A 20,839-nucleotide genomic window follows, 5' to 3' on the forward strand; every position below is an offset into this window, starting at 1 on the left:
ACCTGACCAATTTCTGGCACTCCAGGACCAGAGCTGCCGAACTCTGCCACAGGGAGATTCTTATTGTTTTGCTCCAGAAGTGGCAAGGCAGTGATGTCAGCGTGACCAGTTTCACTGCTGCTAACCCAAGGCACCTGCCGATACCAGCACAAACAAAAACCCTAGGGAAATTGCTTGCATTTCATTCCCAAGAGCCAAGCTGAATTAATTTATGCAGAAAGCTGTAAAACAACATTTTCTCAGTTCCAGTTTCTTTGCTCCGGATGCACTGGATCTATAGAAAATATTCATCAGAGTCTCTGCTTGAAGGAGACAAATGCTCAGCTTCCCAAATCAAATGTAATGTCACTCCTTATACCATAACTAAGGGTAAATGCTGACACCTCCCCCCCAGGTGAGGGCTGGGCCAAGCCCTGGACTCTGCTTCTTCATTACCCATAAGAAAGAGAAAAAGAGATAACGGAAAAGTCAATTTGTCTTCAAAAGGTGAAAGTGGAGAAGGCAAGATAACAGACAGAAAAAACACTAATAGATGTCCCTGATCCTTAACAAAAACTGAAAGCCTTAGACACATCTTGGTCTTTTGTGATGTTCAGCTGGCTCCGACCTGGCCCATTAGACATGTGGCAAGTAGCAGCCGTTAAACCTGCTGCCATGGTCAACAAAGACTTTAAACATAAGCCACTCTGCAGTGGGGTAGAAGACCGGCTCAGATTCAAATAATAATTGGAAAAGGAAGAGTTTCCAGACAAACAGCAGACTGGGAGCCCACTACAGCTAAATGCTACTGTCCTAGCTACGAGCTCCCAGGAAGAGACGACACACAGAGCAGCTAGACTAGAGTCATTCTAAACTACTTAAACATCTATTAAAAAAGACATACTTGCATTTAAATAGGGCAAGAGTGCTGTAGGAGGAAAGAAAAAAAGAAAATAATAAAAATCTAGGTGATTATACAGATAAAATTCTAGTTATTCCTGTATGAGAGTTAATGTGACACACAGACACCCACACGTCACCCGAGTGGCCTGGGAAATGAACTTGTTGCTCTAGATGGGGCCAGGTTGCAGGCCTGTACGCGTGAAAAACGCAGAACCATCTCACCCCAGATGAAAGTCTGTGCAAATGTGACATTCCCCAGGGCAAAGCTCACAGAGGAGCTGGGAGCCTCAGAAACACGAGGTTCTCCCCTGTCCAATGTGGGCAAATCTTTTCAAACTCTGTGCTGGTAGCTGGTGATATTTCATTTTATCAATGTCCTCAAATCCAGGGACATTTCAATAAGTGCGTGCGGTTGAAAACCAGGGCTAGAATCTGGCCCCAGGAGCCTTCATTACCAATTATCTGGGGGCTTGTCTCCTGCTTGACATTCCCCTACTGTACCTAGAGAAAGTTATGAGCCTTGAATCCGGACAAACTAAACATAGAAGAGGCAAGACCATCACCAAATAAAAGAAAAAAAAAATCTCTTCTTTTGCCTTGTGTCCTCCCTGAATCTTTCCACCAAGTGTCAGTCTGGAGCAATGGCCAGGATTCCCTCTCCACCTGGGGCTGTGAACGCTGTCTCCATCGTGTCTACAATGACAGCTGATCTGGGGAGCAGAAGACCCAACTCAGGGATCAAACCGGGCACCTTCTGGATGCCACCCAGCCATCTTCAAATTAACAGGTTTGATGTCAGTTACAAAAGAGAAAATATTCTACCAATGTAGAGCATATCGGACTATAGGAGCGTATTATAGGGGTAGCTGTGTGGTGAAAACAGAGCTATGAAATCTGGTTCAAAGATCTCATTTGTCTTCCACCCTTCTTCTACGACCTTGGGCAAATCACTTATTTATTTCCTTATTTCAAAATGCTTGTAAACCACTTTCCCGGCATTTACCAGGGTTGCCCAAAGTTGGTGTACAACCAAATCCCAAATGCAATAAAACATAGTAAACTAGAATTGATGGCAGAAAAGGACCAAATGGTCCATCCAGTCCGCCCAGCAAGCTTGCTATAGTATTATCTGCCTCAATGTGCAGGTTACCCCATGTTTCTCTTAAGGGTAGCAACTGCTGCTCTGTGCAGTTATCCCCAAGCCTTATGATAACTAAATAACTAAATAAACCTAAAACCAAGAACAAACCAACCTCTGTCATCGTCTGCAAGTTACTTACAACAGCCCGCCCACCTCTTTCCCAATTAACTCCAGAACAACCCCCATAATAAACCAAGCACCCAAACACTAAACCAACTAAATAGAAATCAGCCATTTTAAGCCCTTCCCAAAAGTGCAATCATCACTGTTCTGCCACGGGATATATCCAGGTCTTTTACCTGCCCAATATCCAACATGCCATTACAGAAAAGGCTCTTGCTCAAACCGATGCCCCTTTTTCTTCCTTAAATGATGGTGTAGAAAACAACTCTTCCCGGCTAAATTGTAACTATCACTTTGGTTTGTACCAACTTAATTTATCCACGAAACATACAGGGCCTCTAACCCTCAGTACTCTGAATGTGAGTATCAAAATTTTAAATCAAATACAGTATGCTGTTCAATCAGGAGCCAATGTAAAGTATGCAACAGTGGCCTAACAGAAGAAGGTTTAAGGTATTTCAGCACTACCTTCACAGCAGCATTCTGAACCACATGAAACCTAACTTCCCCCTGCTTGCAATGAAGTTGTATAAGCTCTTTGGGGAAGGATCTTACAGTCATCTGAGTTAGGACTGGCCCTGTTGACAGTGCTGTGTACAGTTATGCTAGTGACCTGAATTTCATTCCCGAGCTCGGCTTCTGCTCCCTGGGCCAGGTGGGTCTGAGAAACTGCAGCAACAACAGTGTTCACAGCCCCTGGAAGGTGAGGGGGACAGAATCTCAGTCATTGCACAATATGACCGGCTCATGGTATATGTACAGTGGAGGGGAGCGATGACTTGTGGGCCCTGGCCAAGGACCATCACTGTGATGGCTGGACTAGATTTGCAGAGAGGGAGGGGGAGAGGAAAAAATCCCAGGTGGTCACAAATGAAGGCTCATGATGCCATAGCCCAGTGGAGGCTGGTTCTGATTCTGCTGGAAATCCAGAAGCAGCTGCCAGGGCTAGTGCAGGCCTTAGTGCTACCCTGTAACACCCACTCAGGATTAAATGTGTGGGCACTTGAAGGGTTCTGCCAAGCACTGCCCAGGCCTGACTGCACCTGTACAAGTGCCCCTACTCTGGCAGCCTCCCACCCAACCAGCTGGATTTTCATTTGCCTCCTGTCACGCACCCCACCCGCAAGCTGTCCCCTGGTGATTTACAGGAGCCACCGGGACCCCACGCAACATAGGGGTGACAATTCCTAGAAATAAACCCACAGACCAAATACTGGGATCATTAATCAGTCACAGTACACACTGAGCTAAAAGAGTTTAGCACACAGCAAGCACAGTGAATGGAAAAAGAGATTTAACCTGGAAAGAGGAGCAGGGATAACAAGGATTTATACAGTGAATGGTAACTAAGCTGTACTTATCAGGGCCTGAGGAGGTCAGGAAAGGGCTGTCCACGAGCTAGGAAAGGGCCTTAGCCCACGTACCCAGGACTCGCCACACTCCCAGCCGGCCTAGAGAGTTCTAGCAACTTCTGGCCTAGTTCCCTGGGACCTCTGTCTGAAGGGCCAATCAGGGCACAACGTGTAAGCAAGAGCTTTCTGACCAATGGCACTGCAGGATGTTACAGCACCCCCATGGATGCTGGGAAATTATGCTGTCCAAGCCTCACTCTGAGTAGAGCAGGTATCCCAAGCCTCAGTTTGAACTGCAGTATTGTTAAGGTCAAATCAACCCCCTCTGCCGCAGGCCAGCTCAGAGGAAGTAAGCTTTCCCTGGGGAAAACTCAAGTACCAGGGCAAAACAAGGCATGGCAATGCGCATAAAACTCGTTTCACCACAGGCACACTATGCAGTGCTGTCTAAAAAACAAGATAACTGACACAGCTACACAACTAATAAATAATTTGATTGCTTAAGGCAATGTGTTGCAACCTAACTTTTGCTATTTCACATATTTGCCCAAGGAGGGCTGGAATTAGCAGGAGATCCCAAATCTTTCTTTCACAATATAAACGTGAAAAAAGAAAAAGATAAAACAATCAATGGTCACAAAGCTTCAATTCCACTGTTGGGTGCCTGAGACATTAGAGAGTACTATTGATGATACCTTCACCAACAAATTTGATTAGAGCAAACCTGAAAAAGAGTATTTAGTTTTACAGCCCCTTTCCTGTGGAAAAGAAATCAATTATATGAAATTTCAGAAAGCTCTGAAGGTTTCTCTCTTCATCCAAGCTTATGGTGATGTTTCTGTTTTATAAGTATATGTTACAAGTTGGATTTTACTAGTTCTATTTGGGTTGTAGATGAAACAACTTTTTTACAATTTTATTTATTTTGTAAGTTTATATATTTTTTAAAGTGATTTTCTATATTAGTTTGAATTATATGATGTATTTTGTATTGTATTTAATTAATGTTATGAACTGAGTTTACTTTAACTGTACACTACTCTGATGATACATATTGATTTACTTATAATTAATGAGTGGAGTATCGCACCAGCCGAACCACTCCACTGAAATCCCTAATCTTGCTCTGTTTGCCTATCTCAACAGATTCACTGCACCAATCACCACTGCATTATACAGTCAGATAATGCTAAGGTCATTGGCAGTGACAGATCAGCACCAGTCCAGGCTCGCTTGACAGTTTACAGTGGGAAAATTCTTGGTTCCCCAACTTAATGTAACTAAACTCCCAATCACAGTGGAAGAGTGGCCTAGTTGTTAAAGCAGCAGGCTGAGAACTGGGCAAGCCAGGGTTCAAATCCCACTACTGACACTCCTTATGACCTTGGGCAAGTTACTTTGCCCTAGGTACACACATATATTGTGAGCCCTCTGGGGCAGGGAAATACCTACAGTACCTGACATGTAACTTGTCTTAAGCTCAGGTTTGGAAATACAAGTAATCAGATCTACATCCAATTAAGATGAGTTATTTACTGTTTGAATGGAGAAAACCATTAAGGCCATACATCAGAATAATTTCCTAATTGCGGTCTTGTAACCAAGACTTCCAGTGAAGAAAAAATAAGCATTCTCCCCTCTTTCAGCTCTGTTTACTGTAACGATACCACGTACAGCACATGACTAAATCACTAGTTTAGCAATTTGATGCATTCCAGCATTTGCTATGAGCTTCCAGTAATTACAGAAATGAGGCACGATTAAATATAAGCACCAAGCTATGAGAATATAAAAGAAAAGAACATCTCTAATTGGAGGATGCTCTGAATCGGAAACGGAGCCCACGAAAGCCACCAATAATGACACAGAGATCTGAGACACCAATTGATAAATACAGAAGCTTAAGTAGTTCATAATCCAGTTCTGTTTGTAGGAATGTACAAAAGGTCAGATAGCGCGCATGCTATGAGACTGAGGGGAGAGGGGTTATGGGGGAAATATTTATTTATTTATTTTATTATTTTTATATACCGACATTCGATCTGAGATATCACATCGGTTTACATTCAGGTACTGTAGATAGTTCTCTATCCCCAGAGGGCTTACAATCTAAGTTTTGTACCTGAGGCAATGGAGGGTAAAGTGACTTGCCCAAGGTCACAAGGAGCGACAGTAGGACTCAAACGCTGGTCTCCTGGTTCATAGCCCACTGCTCTAACCATTAGGCTATTGCTAGTGCAGTAGCAGTTTAGTGGTTAGTGTAGCAGGCTGCGGACCAGGGTTCAAATCCAACTACCACACCTTGTGACCCTGAGCAAGTCACTTCACCCTACACTGCCTCAGACACAAACTTAGACTGGGAGCCCTCTGGGGACAAGGAAATACCACAGTACCTGAATGCAGTCTACTTTGAAGTGCTTGAAAGGCAGAATATAAATCACACAAATAATAAATAAATATGGAAATACTTGAAAATAGCTACAGTGGAAGTGCTGGAGGCCAATTCTGTGTCAGCACTGTCCAGATATTTTTACATTCTAGTTATTTCTATACCTTCGTTCTGTAAAACAATCATGGCGGTTCACAAAATTCACATTCATAAATTAAAAACATGCTAAGACTTGATAAAACATACATAGCAGACAGTGTTAAAAACAGGGTTAAGAGGTTAGATAAAAAGATGTAGATTTGGGCAAAGGGAGGGTGTTGTTCGGTTCATCTACCCAAATAGCAGAGAACCACAGTGAGGATAAGCAGCAATATCCTGCAGGTGGTCAAGCTTGTATGGCTGCCAGCTGGGAAATATCCTTAGCAAGAGCCATTACACAGAAACAACTGGGTAAAGCTGGGTGCACCTTTCCTGCATCATCTATATAACTATGCAATCTCTATTTTTTTCTCCTGGATGCCATCTTAGACATCAGCACATGTCCATGAACAAATATTACCGTTCTCTTTTGTGCACTTTTTTCCTTCCTTCTATGTTCTTGTAGGTGTGGTCATGTGATGGGGAAAAGGGCAGGAGAGGAGGGCATGGTTTCAAGATGGCATCCAGGAAGCAAAGAACAAAGAACCCTGCCCATCAGTGCATGGGCAGGGTCTACAGCTGGGAGCTGAAATGTTGGGCAGGGTCTACAGCTGGGAGCTGAAATGTTGGAACTAGGGGTTCCTTGAGTTCGGTCTGTGTTAACACGTCGCCATGCTCTTCCAATAGTCAGGAAAAGCTTGCCTCTATCTGCTCAGGTATGGCTCAGTAAACTCACAGTATGAGCGAGTTATTTGCTGAGAGATGAAAACACTGCTGCATGCGAGCACATTTTAATGGCATCTCCTACCTCGTTAACAATCACTTAATGAAGGGAGTGTCCTTCCCCTAGGACATTATTACTAAGGAGTATTAAATGGAGACAAAGAGGAGAAAAATATCGACCCCCCTCCCACCTTGTTTTGTAGCAGGTGCCTACCCTCCTCTGCGTTATGGAAACTGCTGATCAGTAGGCACACTTCTCTTGATTAGCAGCACAGATATAATCCTCCCCGTTCATTAGTGAAAGAACAAGCGTCACTAAAGCCGGTGGATAGGAGGCGGCTGAGGCTGGACGTGTACGGTTATTTCGACTTGAGTTGCTTCTGTGGTGTTTCTCTAAAAGGCTTTTTGTATGAAGAGAAATCCACTCCTTCCCATGAGCTTCTGCTGGGCGCCAGCCATTTGGCAGTCACTGCAACCAAAGGCTGAAGACATTCCCATGCAACCAGAGCATATCAAACAGCATTTTTTGCTTTTAACCCAGCACCAAGGCCCTGGACAAAGACCTATTGTCCAACCAGAAGAGTGCACTTTGGTCAAACACATGAAAACCAAACCCCTCATCTGCCCCGTCCAAAAAATAAATAAATAAAAACCCCAAACAAAATAAAACCACCCACTCTGCTACAGCAAACACAATCTATTATCTCTAGTCACGCAGAAAGAATTCCAGCCTGGGAAAAAGTTCCCCCAAACAATATTCTGAATGGATGAGCCTTTTCTGTATTAAGCCAATCAGATTAGAGCTCACCTCAACTTTTCAATACCTCTTTTATTCTGCCTTCTCCCTTCTCTCCTCCTGGCTCAGTGCTTGGTAAATTCTCACAACATTCTCAATACTGCAGCCCTTCCTCTGTTCCATTACTCAGTTTATAAATGCAGGGGGGAGGGGCGGGGCTGGCCCCCCTGAAAACGACTGGAATAAGGAACATGTTAGGAGTACATGAGAGGAATCGCCCTCCTAAGGTTTGGCAATCCTGAGTCCTTACCGCACAATGGCACTGGCGACTCTGAGGAAGCCGAGCACGGTTTTGCTGTTCCCATGTGCACCCCCAGCTATGTGCCCAGAATTCGAGAGTGGTCTTTCTCTCTGCCACTCGGGATCTGTTCTCCCTGTGCCAAAACTTTCTAATTTGCTCCACTTCGTGATAACCTGGAATGTCATGGAGCCAGCAGAAGCCACGGGACCTCGTTTCACAGGGGAGCAAAGAAAAAGATTTTCGGGGGGGGGGGGGGGGGGGGGGAACGACAAAGCAACCACAAGAGACACAAACAAGCATCCATACTGAGGTCAATTTCCAAGCTTGACCTCAGGGTTGTGAAGCTCGCAGGTACTTCATTACCAGAGGTCTTTGCACCTGCTTTCAAAGTGACAGAAACTCACGTTCTTTCACTTCAAAAACTGCAACGGCCACAAAATATCTATAGATATTTGCACCCGCTTCGTCTGGGGGTACATTTTCCCTGGAAATATGTGTGTGTAGATCTGAAAAATCAGCTTTTACTTAAATTGCATGCCTTTCCCTTGAAATCCCAAGGCATGGTGCAACACAAAATATCACATGATAAATGCAACAAAACATTGATTATCTGTATGTAGGGGGGGGGGGGGGGGGCGGCCAAAACTGCCCCTTACTAGTACAGTCTCAACAGTCTCTGAGCGCGAGGTCAAGCGCACAGTAAAAGGTGTTTGGCACTCCCTAGGTGAGGGGGGGGGGGTGTTGGTGTTTTAATGAACCTTCCACCATGCCTTTGGGGTTCAGTGTTCTTCAGATCTCTGCTTTCAAGAAAAGGTTGTTCACGTTAGTGAGGTATCTCTCTCAAAAGCGAGGTACTGGTGACGATCAGCTCTCCATGGGGAGCGGACTGCCTCCCTCCCTTCTTAGCAATGTGGCTGGGGGTCCAACATTAGGGGTGCCCAGGCCTTCAGAACTGGGGAGGTTCTGACATGGGGAACCAAGGTGGGTTCCGAAGTTTGGCCTGAAGATCCAAGGAAGAGGCCTCTAAGAAGAGGGGAGAGTTAGGTTCCTGCTCCTCTTCTGTCCGAGCGGGATTTCTCCGAGAGTGGTTACAGACTGTGGGGAGTCAGAGGGAAGGCTGCCTTGAAAGGAGGAGACCCAGAGAGTTGCTTTCTAAGGAAAGCATCAGAACTGGCTCGCCTTATATTTGCCTAAAGAAGAGCATCCAGTTCTAACTGACTGGCTTTCAGGATCTGCATCCAGACTTGCAGGTACTATCAGGTGAAGAGCCCCGGGAGGGTTTTGCCCTGCCGGAGTACCCACGGCCATGTAGGTACAGAATTGCTATTGAAAAAGAGTCTGATTTTTGGAAGTTTGCCTCTGCGCCAAACACAAGTTTTCCTACTGTGATTTATACCTGCAGTCAAGATTTACCACAAAGGACTTTAATTTGAACACCATTTACAGTGGATGGTGTGTGCTTGTCCTACTGGTCTATTGCAGGAGGCTTGAGGACCTTGAAAGGCTGTTGCTTCCCCACCCCCCCTCCCGTGCGGTAAGAACCTGGGAGCCCAGTGCAGCAACGGTCCACGACCTCCCACGTGAGGCCCCAATGCCGAGGAGAAGATGGAGCAGGGGGCTACGTGCCCAGCAAAAAAAAAACCAAGAAAACCCATCAACTAAGCAGCCACAGCAATTAATGGCATCTCAAATCCAAACTACTTTCAATGATAATACAAAATTATTTGTACAGCGCTGCGTCTAGGAGCACCGCAAAAAATGAGAAGCAGTGGTGATAAAATGCTTCCAGAAACCAGTGAGAGAGCGTGAACAGGAACTGCAAGCAATAACGAGTGGAACCACATCCCGAACAAGCTTGCTGGAATAGCCACATGATAACGCCCTGGCAAGCTATGTGCGTTATTTTCTTCCCCCACCCAGGAATGCCTCCTCCTAAACTTTTCCTTTTAGCCCTGAAAAGGCTGAGCAATTGTCAGACAAACCATTTACCCGGGTGAAAATTCCCATCATTGCCTTAAAGATGAGTCCTTTTCACCCCATGAAAGCCCAAGGATTAAGCAGCTATAAAAACGAAGTGTTTACCGATTTGAACTGAACCGGGATTAAGTAGAGGAAAATCAAGGAATTTTAAAAATTTTGCTGCCAAACCAACCCCCCCCCCCCCAAAAAAACAAAAAACAACCCCAAAACAAACCATGACTAAGATTTCCATGGCCATGATCCCCTGTCTTACTCTGCCTTTATAATGGGTGGTACAAAGCAGATATACCAGAGTCGTTCACGAAGGACTGAAGTGGATTTAGGAATTTTTCCAATTAGCAGATATGCTACAATAAAGGTTTCGAAATGGGCTTAAACGCTGTCCAAGAAAGCCCAGCGGCTCCCCCATCAATTTCATGCCGTCTTATTACACAGAAGGTGCTTAAGTCAGGCTTTGCAGTTCAATTTTTCACAGAGAGGTTTTTCTCCTTCTTGCATCAATAGTTTCACTTTAAATACTGAAGACGACTCACATGGGAGGCGGGAGGACGCATCTGTTTATAATGATGGTGCCCTGAGGTCCCAATTTACTGAGTGGCTGCCTGCTGCAGGTAAGTGTTTTCCTCTAACAGGCAAATAAGCTAGTGATGGCTCTCCCTCTCTTTTTCAGGTGGGTGGTGCAATGTGTAAAAGTGCAACAGCTGGCACCGAATATCACACTGAAAGCCAGGCTCTGCAAACTAGCTCTCAAAGTGCAGTGGTCTGACAGCACTTTATGAGAATCAACATAAAAACGGTGTTTGTGGTACACAAGCTTTTGAGGCTGCTCGGGCCTCCCCCCTGATTCAGAAGTCGACGTTAAAAGGCATCACAACATACAAAGGGGTCCTCATTCGTGGGACGGCACTCTCTCCCCTCTCCCGCCACGTCCTCACCACATTAGATGGCAATCTAATGGGCGGGGACAATAGCCTCCTTATCTGCCCCTCATCTCCTACATTTGCCACATTTACTGAAAAGATGACAAGAAGTTCTACACAGAACTTTCAGGGCATGCACGTGGATGCATCTGTGTACACAAGCAAATTTTAAAGAATAATGTCCTTGTCGGAATCCTCGGCGACCGCCTGACATGTCCTGCAAATCTGGTGTGGGTAGAACACCAAACACAAAAGTTCGTAAGGACACACGCACAATCTCATTTTTTTTAAAATTTGGAAAGTCATTTAAATAAACATGCTGTCCTGGAGGGGTTTAGAGAGGCAATTCTATTTTTATTCTACAGTGATCAGAGAGCAAGTGCAGTCGGAGAGAGGGGGAAAACAGAGGCAGAGGGCCAGTAGGTCTAGGATAAGTTAAGGGAGGTCATCAAGGCAATGACTAAGAAAGTGTACGATTAAGGACTACCTAGATGTTTTTCGGACAATGCCCTTGGCCTTCACAACAAGGATAAGCAAGTGAAAAACCAACATGGGGCCGGAGGTGATCCTCCAAAGCTGCTGCATTCTGAATAATGGCAAAAAGAAGCAATATTCAGCCACTAAACCTTCAGAGGCTACGCAAACATTAAATGAGTGTTTTATCCTCACTGCAGACATTTTCACACATGGAAAAGGTAATTCTGGTGCCATCCATCCTATCTTTAAAAAGGGATAGCCTATGTTTATTTATTCCATATCTTTTATATTTCACTTCCTCCCAAAACTAGCTCACAGCAGATTACAAAAGTAACATCTACAATTTACATAAAATGACATAAAACACAACTACATGCAGCGCCTTGATTCATGACAAGATTATGGGTGTCAGAATTCATCTGATCTTTTCCTGGGAAAACCAAGGCCATGCTTTCTGTACCGGTTCATATAACTGAACTTCCTATAGGCACTCTCTCACCATGTGCCTGGCACATGTAGGCACTGCAAAAGAAATTCACAAAACTGTCATGTCACCAAGTGCCTCCTGCAAACCTGCTGTGGGTGGGAAAGGAAAAGCAGTGGGGACGGCCTGCCTTCTCCAGTAAGTCCAAGACACAGAGAAACCACTCCTGCTACAGCATGCACAGCATAGGGCCAGGCTGGGCTCCCTCCCTGGACAGCCACTGCAGACTGTCAAAAGAAAGTATCATTACTTGCGGTCATTTTTTTAAATGACTTTTGCTGTTTTTCAGCAAGAAAGCCAGAACCCTTCAAGTTGAAAAAAAATAAAAATAAAAATTAAAGTCCACACATCCAGTTTATCATATGAACGGGGGTACACATTGGTGGTTGCAAGACTCTATAGTACCCTAGTCTCCTTCTATTACCAGTCACACTTCAGTCTATTTAACTGTGATTTGGTAAGCATTATAGCACCATTTCTCCTTTCACTGCCTTCAGAGCTCTCAAGTATCAAGACCAGTTGTGGAGCCGATCCACTCCACTGGTGGCTGCATGTACACATCTCATGTGTTAGGAGAGCCAAGTACTCTGTGATGTACCCACATACCATGTACCAATCCCCAGCCATAGCTCATGGGACAGCCTGGCTGCACATTAGATTTTTGTCACTATTATGATGTCTGCAGTAAACTCTTGAGATCCTTACTTTTACATTTAATGGTGCTTTCTCTTGCTTTCATAAGAACATAAGAAAATGCCAGACTGGGTCAGACCAAGGGTCCATCAAGCCCAGGATCCTGTTTCCAACAGTAACCAATCCAGGCCATAAGAACCTGGCAATTACCAATCCAGGCCAAAAGAACCTGGCAATTACCCAAAAACTAAGTCAGTTTCATAGTTATATTTTTTTTCTGGAGGCAGGGGGTGGGATGTCAATGATTCTTGTGAGCCAAAAAAAAATAAATATATATATATATATATACACATACATACATACACACACACACATATATATGTGACTTGGAGAAAAAAGTTTTGGAGTTTTAAATGGAAAAAAAAAAAAAGATAAAGATTCAAATGTTCAGCCATGCGAGTCATCCGAATGGCTGAGCAGCACTGGATGCATTGAACAGTAAAAAAAAAAAAAAAAAAAGAGACTGAAGCAGGAATGACCTGGAGAAAACAAAAGAGATGGTCATAACCACCAGAAATGACTCTAACGTGGCAGAAAAGCCGCACGCCGCTGTGCAATGAATTTTCAATTTTTCCCATATGAAGAGTCCCAGCTGTTCGCTTCCTGGAACAAATTACGTGTGACAGCTTCAGAGCTGCAATCTGAGGGGCCAGTTATCTCGGCACACCTGATCACATCCTACCCACTCCCACTTCCGTGCTCTCCCTAGTGACAACCAGTGGGCTCCTTCTCGGTGCCAGCACTACCAACACTTAGGTTTTTTGGCCCAGCTGTACAAAATAATTTGGTTACTTTAGTGCATATAAACATTAACATCCTAGCAAGATGACAAAGGACTTATTTTTAGTGAATGATAGCTCACACCAGGTTCTTTGTTGCGTTTCACTACTGCAGGGTGGAAGGCAAAAATCCCACCCTGTACTTGCAGAAGCGACCGTCATCCCAGGCATTCAAGAGGGAGTGAAGATCAACCTGAGAAGACCATCTGATGACAGGTTTAATGTGTGGGGGATGAGCGGATCTTTCTCTGGCAGCACTGCTGAAGACAAGCAGGAATTTTACTGACTATCGGAGGTACTATCAAATGGACTCTTGGGTGTGGCAGGAAAATGCGGAACCCAGGGCGGGAGAAGAAATACCAGACACCTCAGCAGAGCACAGAGCAAAAAGTCCTGAAGACCCTGGCAGCATACAGGGCCAAGTGATTTTGTTAATCCGCAATTAAACATACTGTGTATTTTAGATTATTTTACATTGTTTTATTATGAATGTATTTACTGTGTTTTATTTGTTTAATCCATTTTTAAGGAGTAAGTGCATATTATTGGGTTACTTTTATTTATGTTTTATTTACATTTTATGCTTGGAAACCGTTGTGATGGCCAGTCTGAACGACGGTATATAAGAATTTTATAAATAAATAAATTAAATAAACATAAAAGTAAATATGTCCAGTGGCAAGTGCTGTGCCCCAAGTTGGGTCTTTTGGCCCCCCCTTGAGAATCAGGCACTGGGGATACTGCAGAGGCGGCACTTATGAGTCTGATTCAGGGCCCATAACTGCAAGATTCTGGAAGAAGTTCCGGCACACAGATCCCCGGCCCAGGATTATCATGGCAATGGCCAGACCAGATAAGATGGGGAGAGGAAATATAAAAATAGAGGAAAGCTCCCTGGGCAGTAGCAAATGAAGGCTCTTGGTGCCAGATCCCAGCCCCAGCTCTGGCTGAGCTGGAAGCAGAAAGGAGCAGGAGGAAACTGTGGAGTAAAAAAATAAAAATAAAAAATGTCCCCCCTCCATTCCAAATACAGTTTATATCAGGGGGGTGAAGGTCACGGCGCCTGGGCAGAGCCTGACAGCAATGCTCTTATTCCGAGTGAAATCTGTGTATGGATTCTGTTTGTAAAATCCCACACGAATGACCACAGGTAGGCTTCACTGCAAGACGTCCCTTGTCTATACCAACGGTTAGAAACGATGTAACCTTCTCGTGTAAGGCGAGAACTGAATAACATGCCAGGATCTTCTAAAACAAAGGCTTCAGCTGGCTCTGGCAGCAACACAAAAGGAAAGAGGAACGAAGAAGGCAGAAAGACAGCGTGCTGAGATGAGATTCTCTTGGTGCAGCGCAGCCGGACATTGCGCTCAAACTACGCAACAATCCCATAATAGTACTACTACTACTACTACTACTCTCATAGTACTACTACTACTACTCCCATAGTACTACTACTACTCCCATAGTACTACTACTACTACTACTCCCATAGTACTACTACTACTCCCACTCCCATAGTACTACTACTACTACTCCCATAGTACTACTACTACTACTACTCCCATAGTACTACTACTACTACTGCTACTACTACTACACATCGATACAACAAAGCCTGCCTCTCCTTCCGACACTGGTCCTACCTCACTCCCCAGCCTGCAGGTAAAAAGGGATCCTGGTTTTGTTCAGAGCTCAGCATGCACACTTCTGACCAGACTCAAGCCTCCCACTGAAGTCTTAGTGGGAATTCAGGAGGACAGCGTTGCGGTGAGCACTCCAGGACTTTGCAAAGCAGAGACAACAAGAGCCTCATAGGAAAGGAAGCATGAAGGCGGAAGCACAGGCTCCCAACCAACGGGCCAATACAGTAAAAGTCGCAGGAGAACGCCTGCTCTCCCGGCGCATGCAAAGGCCGCTCTCCTGTGTGCGCGATTCAGTATTCAAATTAGGGCCGGCGGTAAAAAGAGGCGCTAGGGACACTGGTGCGTCCCTAGCGCCTCTTTTTGGACAGGAGCGGTGGCTGTCAGCGGGTTTGACAGCCGACGTTCAATTTTGCCGGCGTCGGTTCTCAAAACCCGCCGACAGCCACGGGTTCGGAAGCCGGACGCTGGCAAAATTGAGCGTCCGGTTTTGAACCCGCGAGCCGCGGGCCAACTTCAAATTTATTTTTTTTTAAACTTTTTGTAACTTTCGGGACCTCCGACTTAATATCGCCATGATATTAAGTCGGAGGGTGCACAGAAAAGCAGTTTTTACTGCTTTTCTATGCACTTTCCCGGTGCCCGGAGAAATTAATGCCTACCTTTGAGTAGGCGCTAATTTCTGAAAGTAAAATGTGCGGGAATACCTAATAGGGCCATCAACATGCATTTGCATATTGCGGGCGCTATTAGGTTCGGGGGGGGGGGGGGGGTTGGACGCGTGTTTTCGACCCCTTACTGAATAAGAGGCAACGCTAGCACGTACAGTACAGTGCACTCCGCCGGAGCGCACTGTACTGTATCGGCCTGCAAGTTAGCAAATATAGTAATGCAAGTAGACAACCCTCCTCCACCTCTTCCTCTCCCCAAGCTGGGTTCATTTGGTATTCAGAAAATCCAATGTTACATTTTACTTTATTTGATGTGAAAGCTAAGCTTTTTTTCTTTTTTTTTACCCCTCTGGTGCCATGCCAGTCGGGTTTCCCTGGCCACGTTACGGCATGCGGGTGTGCTACAAGCAGAGCCCTCAGCCGCAGGCGGAAAGCTGCAGCAGGGAGAGCATGGCGTCGTGCGATCCAGGAGCAAATCCTGGGACGTGAGTTCCGGGTCCCCCGACTCCACAGACTCCTGTGGCCCCACTGGACAAAAAAAAATCTCCCGCCTCCAGCACCCAGTGGGAGAAACAGCAAGGCATCGGTTTCCATCTGAATCTCGCAGAGGGGCAAGCTGGCATGAGCACAAACTGCACAGCTGCCTTAAAACCCAACATTTTCAAAGAGAAGCTAAGCGCCTTCTTTTCTCTTTCAACATCAGCAAGTGCAAGGCGCTTGTGTTAAAGGTCTTTGCCTACTTTGCCGCTATTTGTGCAGGGGGAGGAAATAGCAGCGTATATTTCCATCCTGAGGCGGGGTCGATGCAATAAACTGCACCCAACACAGCGCACAGGTTTACATGCGGCTGGACGCACATTTTGGACGCCCTAGACTAGCTCCCAATGCAATAAGGAGATTAACGCGTCCAAAAAGCGCACCCAAAACGCATAGCCGATAGCACTATGTCCACGAAGACGAGGCTATTCGCTATTACCCCCCCCCCCCCAACGCAGAAAACTGCCGGGCGCCCAATGCGCACATTATAACGCAGCATATTTAACTCCAGCCCCGGAGGTGGCATAAAGTCAATCTGCGAGTCAAGGGCTCATGAGAAATGGTAAAATACTGCCCTCTGTGGTTCCTCGGACTTTAGCATCATTGACGCACTTAAAATTTACCTCTTGCAGTGTTGAAAAATAAATGTATATTGGCTTTATTTAAAAAAAAAAAAAAAAAAAATTCTTCCGGATGAACAATTTAGACGCCCGTAGCAAGGGGCGCTTAGCTACGGGCGTCTTTGGCAACCTCAGCAAAATCAGCCAGAAGCAGCGGGATAAAAAGGGGAGCTCCTATCGAGCGCCCATTGCCACTGTGGGCACCCCATGCATTTGAGCGCTAGGGACGCACAATCCTCCCCCGGCACATCCTTTTTTTTTTACGCAGCCCCTCAATTAAATAACGCACCAGGCACCCAGGGGATGTGGCTGCCTGCAAGTTAGGGAAACGGGCGCTCAGTGTGAGCTGCAAGCACCCCAGATGTAGCACCCATTCCTCCCTCCCCCCCCAATGCGGCAAAAGATGCACGTGCAATGGAAACCGGGCGAACATTTTTACCTGCATTTACAGAGGGGAGTTTTTGCACAAGTCTGTTTTACCCAGGTGAATGCCTTGGACATTTGTCCTCCCCGTCAACAAAATTTTTCTAAAAAAAAATAAATAAAAAAATAAAGTGGATCTATCTGCTTATGTAGCGCCATCCTCAGACTCTAGCCCCCACCCCCACCCCATTTACACAGAGCAGAGACCAAACTGAAAATTAAAAGCTGCCTGCAGCGACTTCTATTTCATCTCTGCTTTCAAGCTTACAAATACTTAGGAAAAAAAAAAAATCCCAAAACACCGGACAAAAAGAATAAAGCGAGAGGAACTCCGTTTGAAATGCCAGCTGTGAGCAGCTCAAAGCTCCTCTGGGCTGATCAAAGCCCACGGTGGCAGTGTCTGAGAAGCGGGCAGGTTTCCCCTCTTACATCTGCACCAGAGTGGCTGCAGCCAGTTTTATATTTCCAGGATCGGACACGGGGGGGGGGGGGGGGGGGGTGTTTGCATGATTCGTACCTCTCAACGCGGCTGCACGATTAGGGGGTCCGCCTTAGCAGAAAAGCCAGTATTAGCTGACTGGGTCACACAACTCTGCCTCACCTTCTCCCTCTCCCCCCCCCCCATCATAGAAATTCCCACCAGGCAGCCCATGTTTCAGTGCAGAACGAACCGATCCCCATGGGATTCTCCATCTGCGCTGCGCCGCCCTTCTCTCACACAGCTCAACAGCAAGGCAATGGCTTTTAAGTAATCCCCATGAGAGAAAGGGAGGAGAAAATGCAGTCTCGTCAAATAAAGGGAAGAATTTAAATCTGGGAACTGATCCATTTCAGTCTGAACAGAGGCAGGCATTCGGGAGCTTTACAGGCTGAACACTACCTGCACACAAAACGTCCCGACACTGTTTGTGAGTCTACCCCCTCCGTTTCCTATCACGACCCCCAGGTCTGCAGCTTTCTTTCCATCGGGAAAGATTTGATTCCTGTCCATCAATAACACCTTCCAGGTATCTGAAGGTCCGTATCTTATATCCCCCCCCTCTCCTCCAGGGAACACATCGTCAGGTACTTCAGTCTCATCTCATATGGCTTTTGATGCAGACCCCACAGCATTCTGGTCACCTTTCTCTGGACCGCTTCCTTCCTGTCCTTATCCCTTTCGAGATGACAAAGGTCTCCGGAACCGAACACAGCACTCCAGGTGAGGCCTCCCCAAGGACCTGAACAGGGGCCTCCTTTCCTGCTGGTCATGCCTCCCCTCTGGCCTTAGCCACCTCCTCGTCACATTACTTCGCTGTCTTCAGATCATCCGTCACGGTCACCCCAAGGTCCCTCTCCATACACATCGGTCTCTTGCCCCCCACCCCCCCCATCACGTACAGCTCCTTTGGATTTCTGCACCCCACATGCACGACTCTGCACTTCTTGGCGCTGAATGCCAGCTGGCAAACCTTTGACCACTCCTCGAGTTTTCTTAAGCCACTTCTCATTCTCTCTACTCTTTCAAGTGCGTCAGCAAATTAATGGATTTCCTTCATCTGCTTCTTTCCTGGGTATGTACCTCTACCACATTTTAGTTATAGGTGAGAAATGTTAAGAAAAAGTGGGTAGGTGAGCTGCCACACTGCTGATACTCTTGGTCGTGTCACATGTTTCATCTCCTTAGCTCCGTGATGGAAGTCCTTCACTGCGACAACCACATGAAATGCCCTAAGCCATCAAGCCAGCCTTCTTGTTTTCAAACTGCAGAGTCTCGTTAAACCCAATTCCATCAGATCCCCTCCTCCTCCCCAGAGCTGTTAAAAGTACACATGGCCTTTCATAACACAGCTTTTTTTTTTTTTTAACTCTTTATTTATAAATGTTTTCATTAATACAAGATGGAAGGACTTGCACAATGGAAACACTGAGGTCTCAAAACGGAAAAGAAAATATTACATAACAGCAAAGGAAAAATAACCGAGAACCCCAAACCTTTGTTACCACAATAAAACATCAGAGAGGCAAAATACAAAGGAGACAAAAGAATAAGGAAGTATTGGCTTATCACAGATAGCTACCCAAATTATTTAGCGTGCCCAAAAAAGTGCAAAATGGCAAGAGGTTTCTTAGCATCAAGAAAGGACCCAAATTGGTCAGGGGCAAAAAAACACATAACAATCCTGATAATGCATCTAAACAAGGATACCATAAGAGGACAGAGGTTCCAATAGCCATAGAAAGAAAAACACGTGTGGAACGCGAGATATCAGGGAGACATTTTACTGCCCCGCCATAAAACAAAGATTCTTCCCTTTATCATGCCCAAAAATACCAGAAACAAGTGAAGTGGAACATTCAATCAGTTCAGGTCCAGAACTTTCAAGAAAAGCAGGCAGGGTAAATGGATCCGCAGCGTCTGAAGGCTGACCAGGCCCAAGGCTCTAGAACGAGCAGGGTTGGGAAGGAAAGCAGCTTTGTTAAAAGAGCCAACTCGATCTTCAGGTAACGATATGTTTCCGGGAAATATTTCTTCAAAGTATCAACAGGAAAGTTTCCCATAACTTTAGGAAAGTTAACCAATCTTAAACTGAAACTTTGGTTCCAGTTTTCAATAGCTTCGTTTCTCCACGTTAGAAAAAGCTGGTCTTTAGGGACAGAAGCATCAAAGGCATGAATGTCCTTAGTATCTGACTCCAAAGACTGGATTTTGGATTTCATGCCAGAAATCCGTTCCTTTTGTATTTTAACAATTGGCTCTAAACAAAGAGAACGTGAATCAATATTTGTAGAGCAATCTTTTATAGATGCACTAGGGCCATCTGTAAGGTCTCAAAGTGCCTCTAGCATCACGAAGGCCAGTTTAACTGGGGGAAGTTGACACACCCAGGAAAGAAGGTTTGGCCAATCTCGGTAGAAGGTAAAAGGAGATTACTGGCTGCGACGCTAACCATAGGTGGCTCACCGGCAGAAGAAAGCGCTACCCCCGTATCCTCTGCACTCCCCAGCCATGACAGCGTAGTGGCTCTTCTCAACTCCAGTGGTGTGCTCCCGTGAGTCCCCTCTGCCCACAACACACTGGCGAGGTCATCCAAAAGTGACGGGGGACGGCTCGCCATCTTGCCCAACTCTCTCTCGGCCGGCAGTATACGCACCTCAAGGGAGCTGAGGGACGCCTGTTCCCCTGGCAAGCGCGAGGCTCCCTCGGTGCAGCTCATGGGGAAATCTCCCTCGGACAGAGTGGCACCAGAGGTCAAGTAAATGGTGATAAGTTGCTGACTTGTCCAGGTTTGAGGGGGAAGGAAGGAAAAGCCCCTCACCTTTCTTTTCTCTTAGGAGACATAACCAAGGCAATTCAATAGGAAATGAAGGGAGACTGAGAGCAAGCTTACACGTCCTCATGCAGAGCTGCCATCTTGCCAATACACCCACTTTTAGCTGGGTTAAAAAGAGAGGGAGCAGGGTAGGTGTGTAGAACTGAATTTTCAAAATATGCGCAAGCTATTTTGCCCCTGTTCCACTGTCCACAGAAAGGGAAAGTATAAAGTGCCCGAGTGCTTTTTTCCCCACCTACCACGTAGATTGGTATCTGCAGACTTTGCAGAAACCAAAGTAGCCATATACTCTGCAGCCATGTGGGCTACCAAAAATTCCCATGCTCCCAAAGTTGCCACTGGACTCTGCATGACAGCACGTAACAAGGAGGAAAGGGGGGAGGGGGGGAGTGGTCTCAGTTTGATCTGCAAACAGAGCCTCGATTTTGGAATAGCTAAAAATAAACAAATAAATAAAAACCATTGGAATCCTTGGATGCAAATCAAACTTGTGAATAGTCGTCGAGAAGCTGAAAC

The 20,839-nt window shown here is 45.7% G+C and overlaps 1 protein-coding gene across 5 annotated transcripts in view; it reads right to left on the reverse strand.

Annotated features, from left to right (window-relative positions):
- Window positions 1-20,839, reverse strand: part of MSI2 (musashi RNA binding protein 2) — a 398,820-nt gene that overhangs the window by 73,251 nt on the left and 304,730 nt on the right. Inside the window, exon 11 of one of the 5 annotated variants that reach the window (XM_029611874.1) lies at window positions 884-907. The exons of the other annotated variants lie outside the window; for them this stretch is intronic. Coding sequence (XP_029467734.1) covers window positions 884-907 — 24 coding nt within the window. The remainder of the gene's footprint in view (window positions 1-883; window positions 908-20,839) is intronic. 5 annotated transcript variants of the gene reach the window in all.

This window comes from Rhinatrema bivittatum, chromosome 8 (assembly GCF_901001135.1).
Source record: "Rhinatrema bivittatum chromosome 8, aRhiBiv1.1, whole genome shotgun sequence".
Taxonomy (NCBI): domain Eukaryota; kingdom Metazoa; phylum Chordata; class Amphibia; order Gymnophiona; family Rhinatrematidae; genus Rhinatrema; species Rhinatrema bivittatum.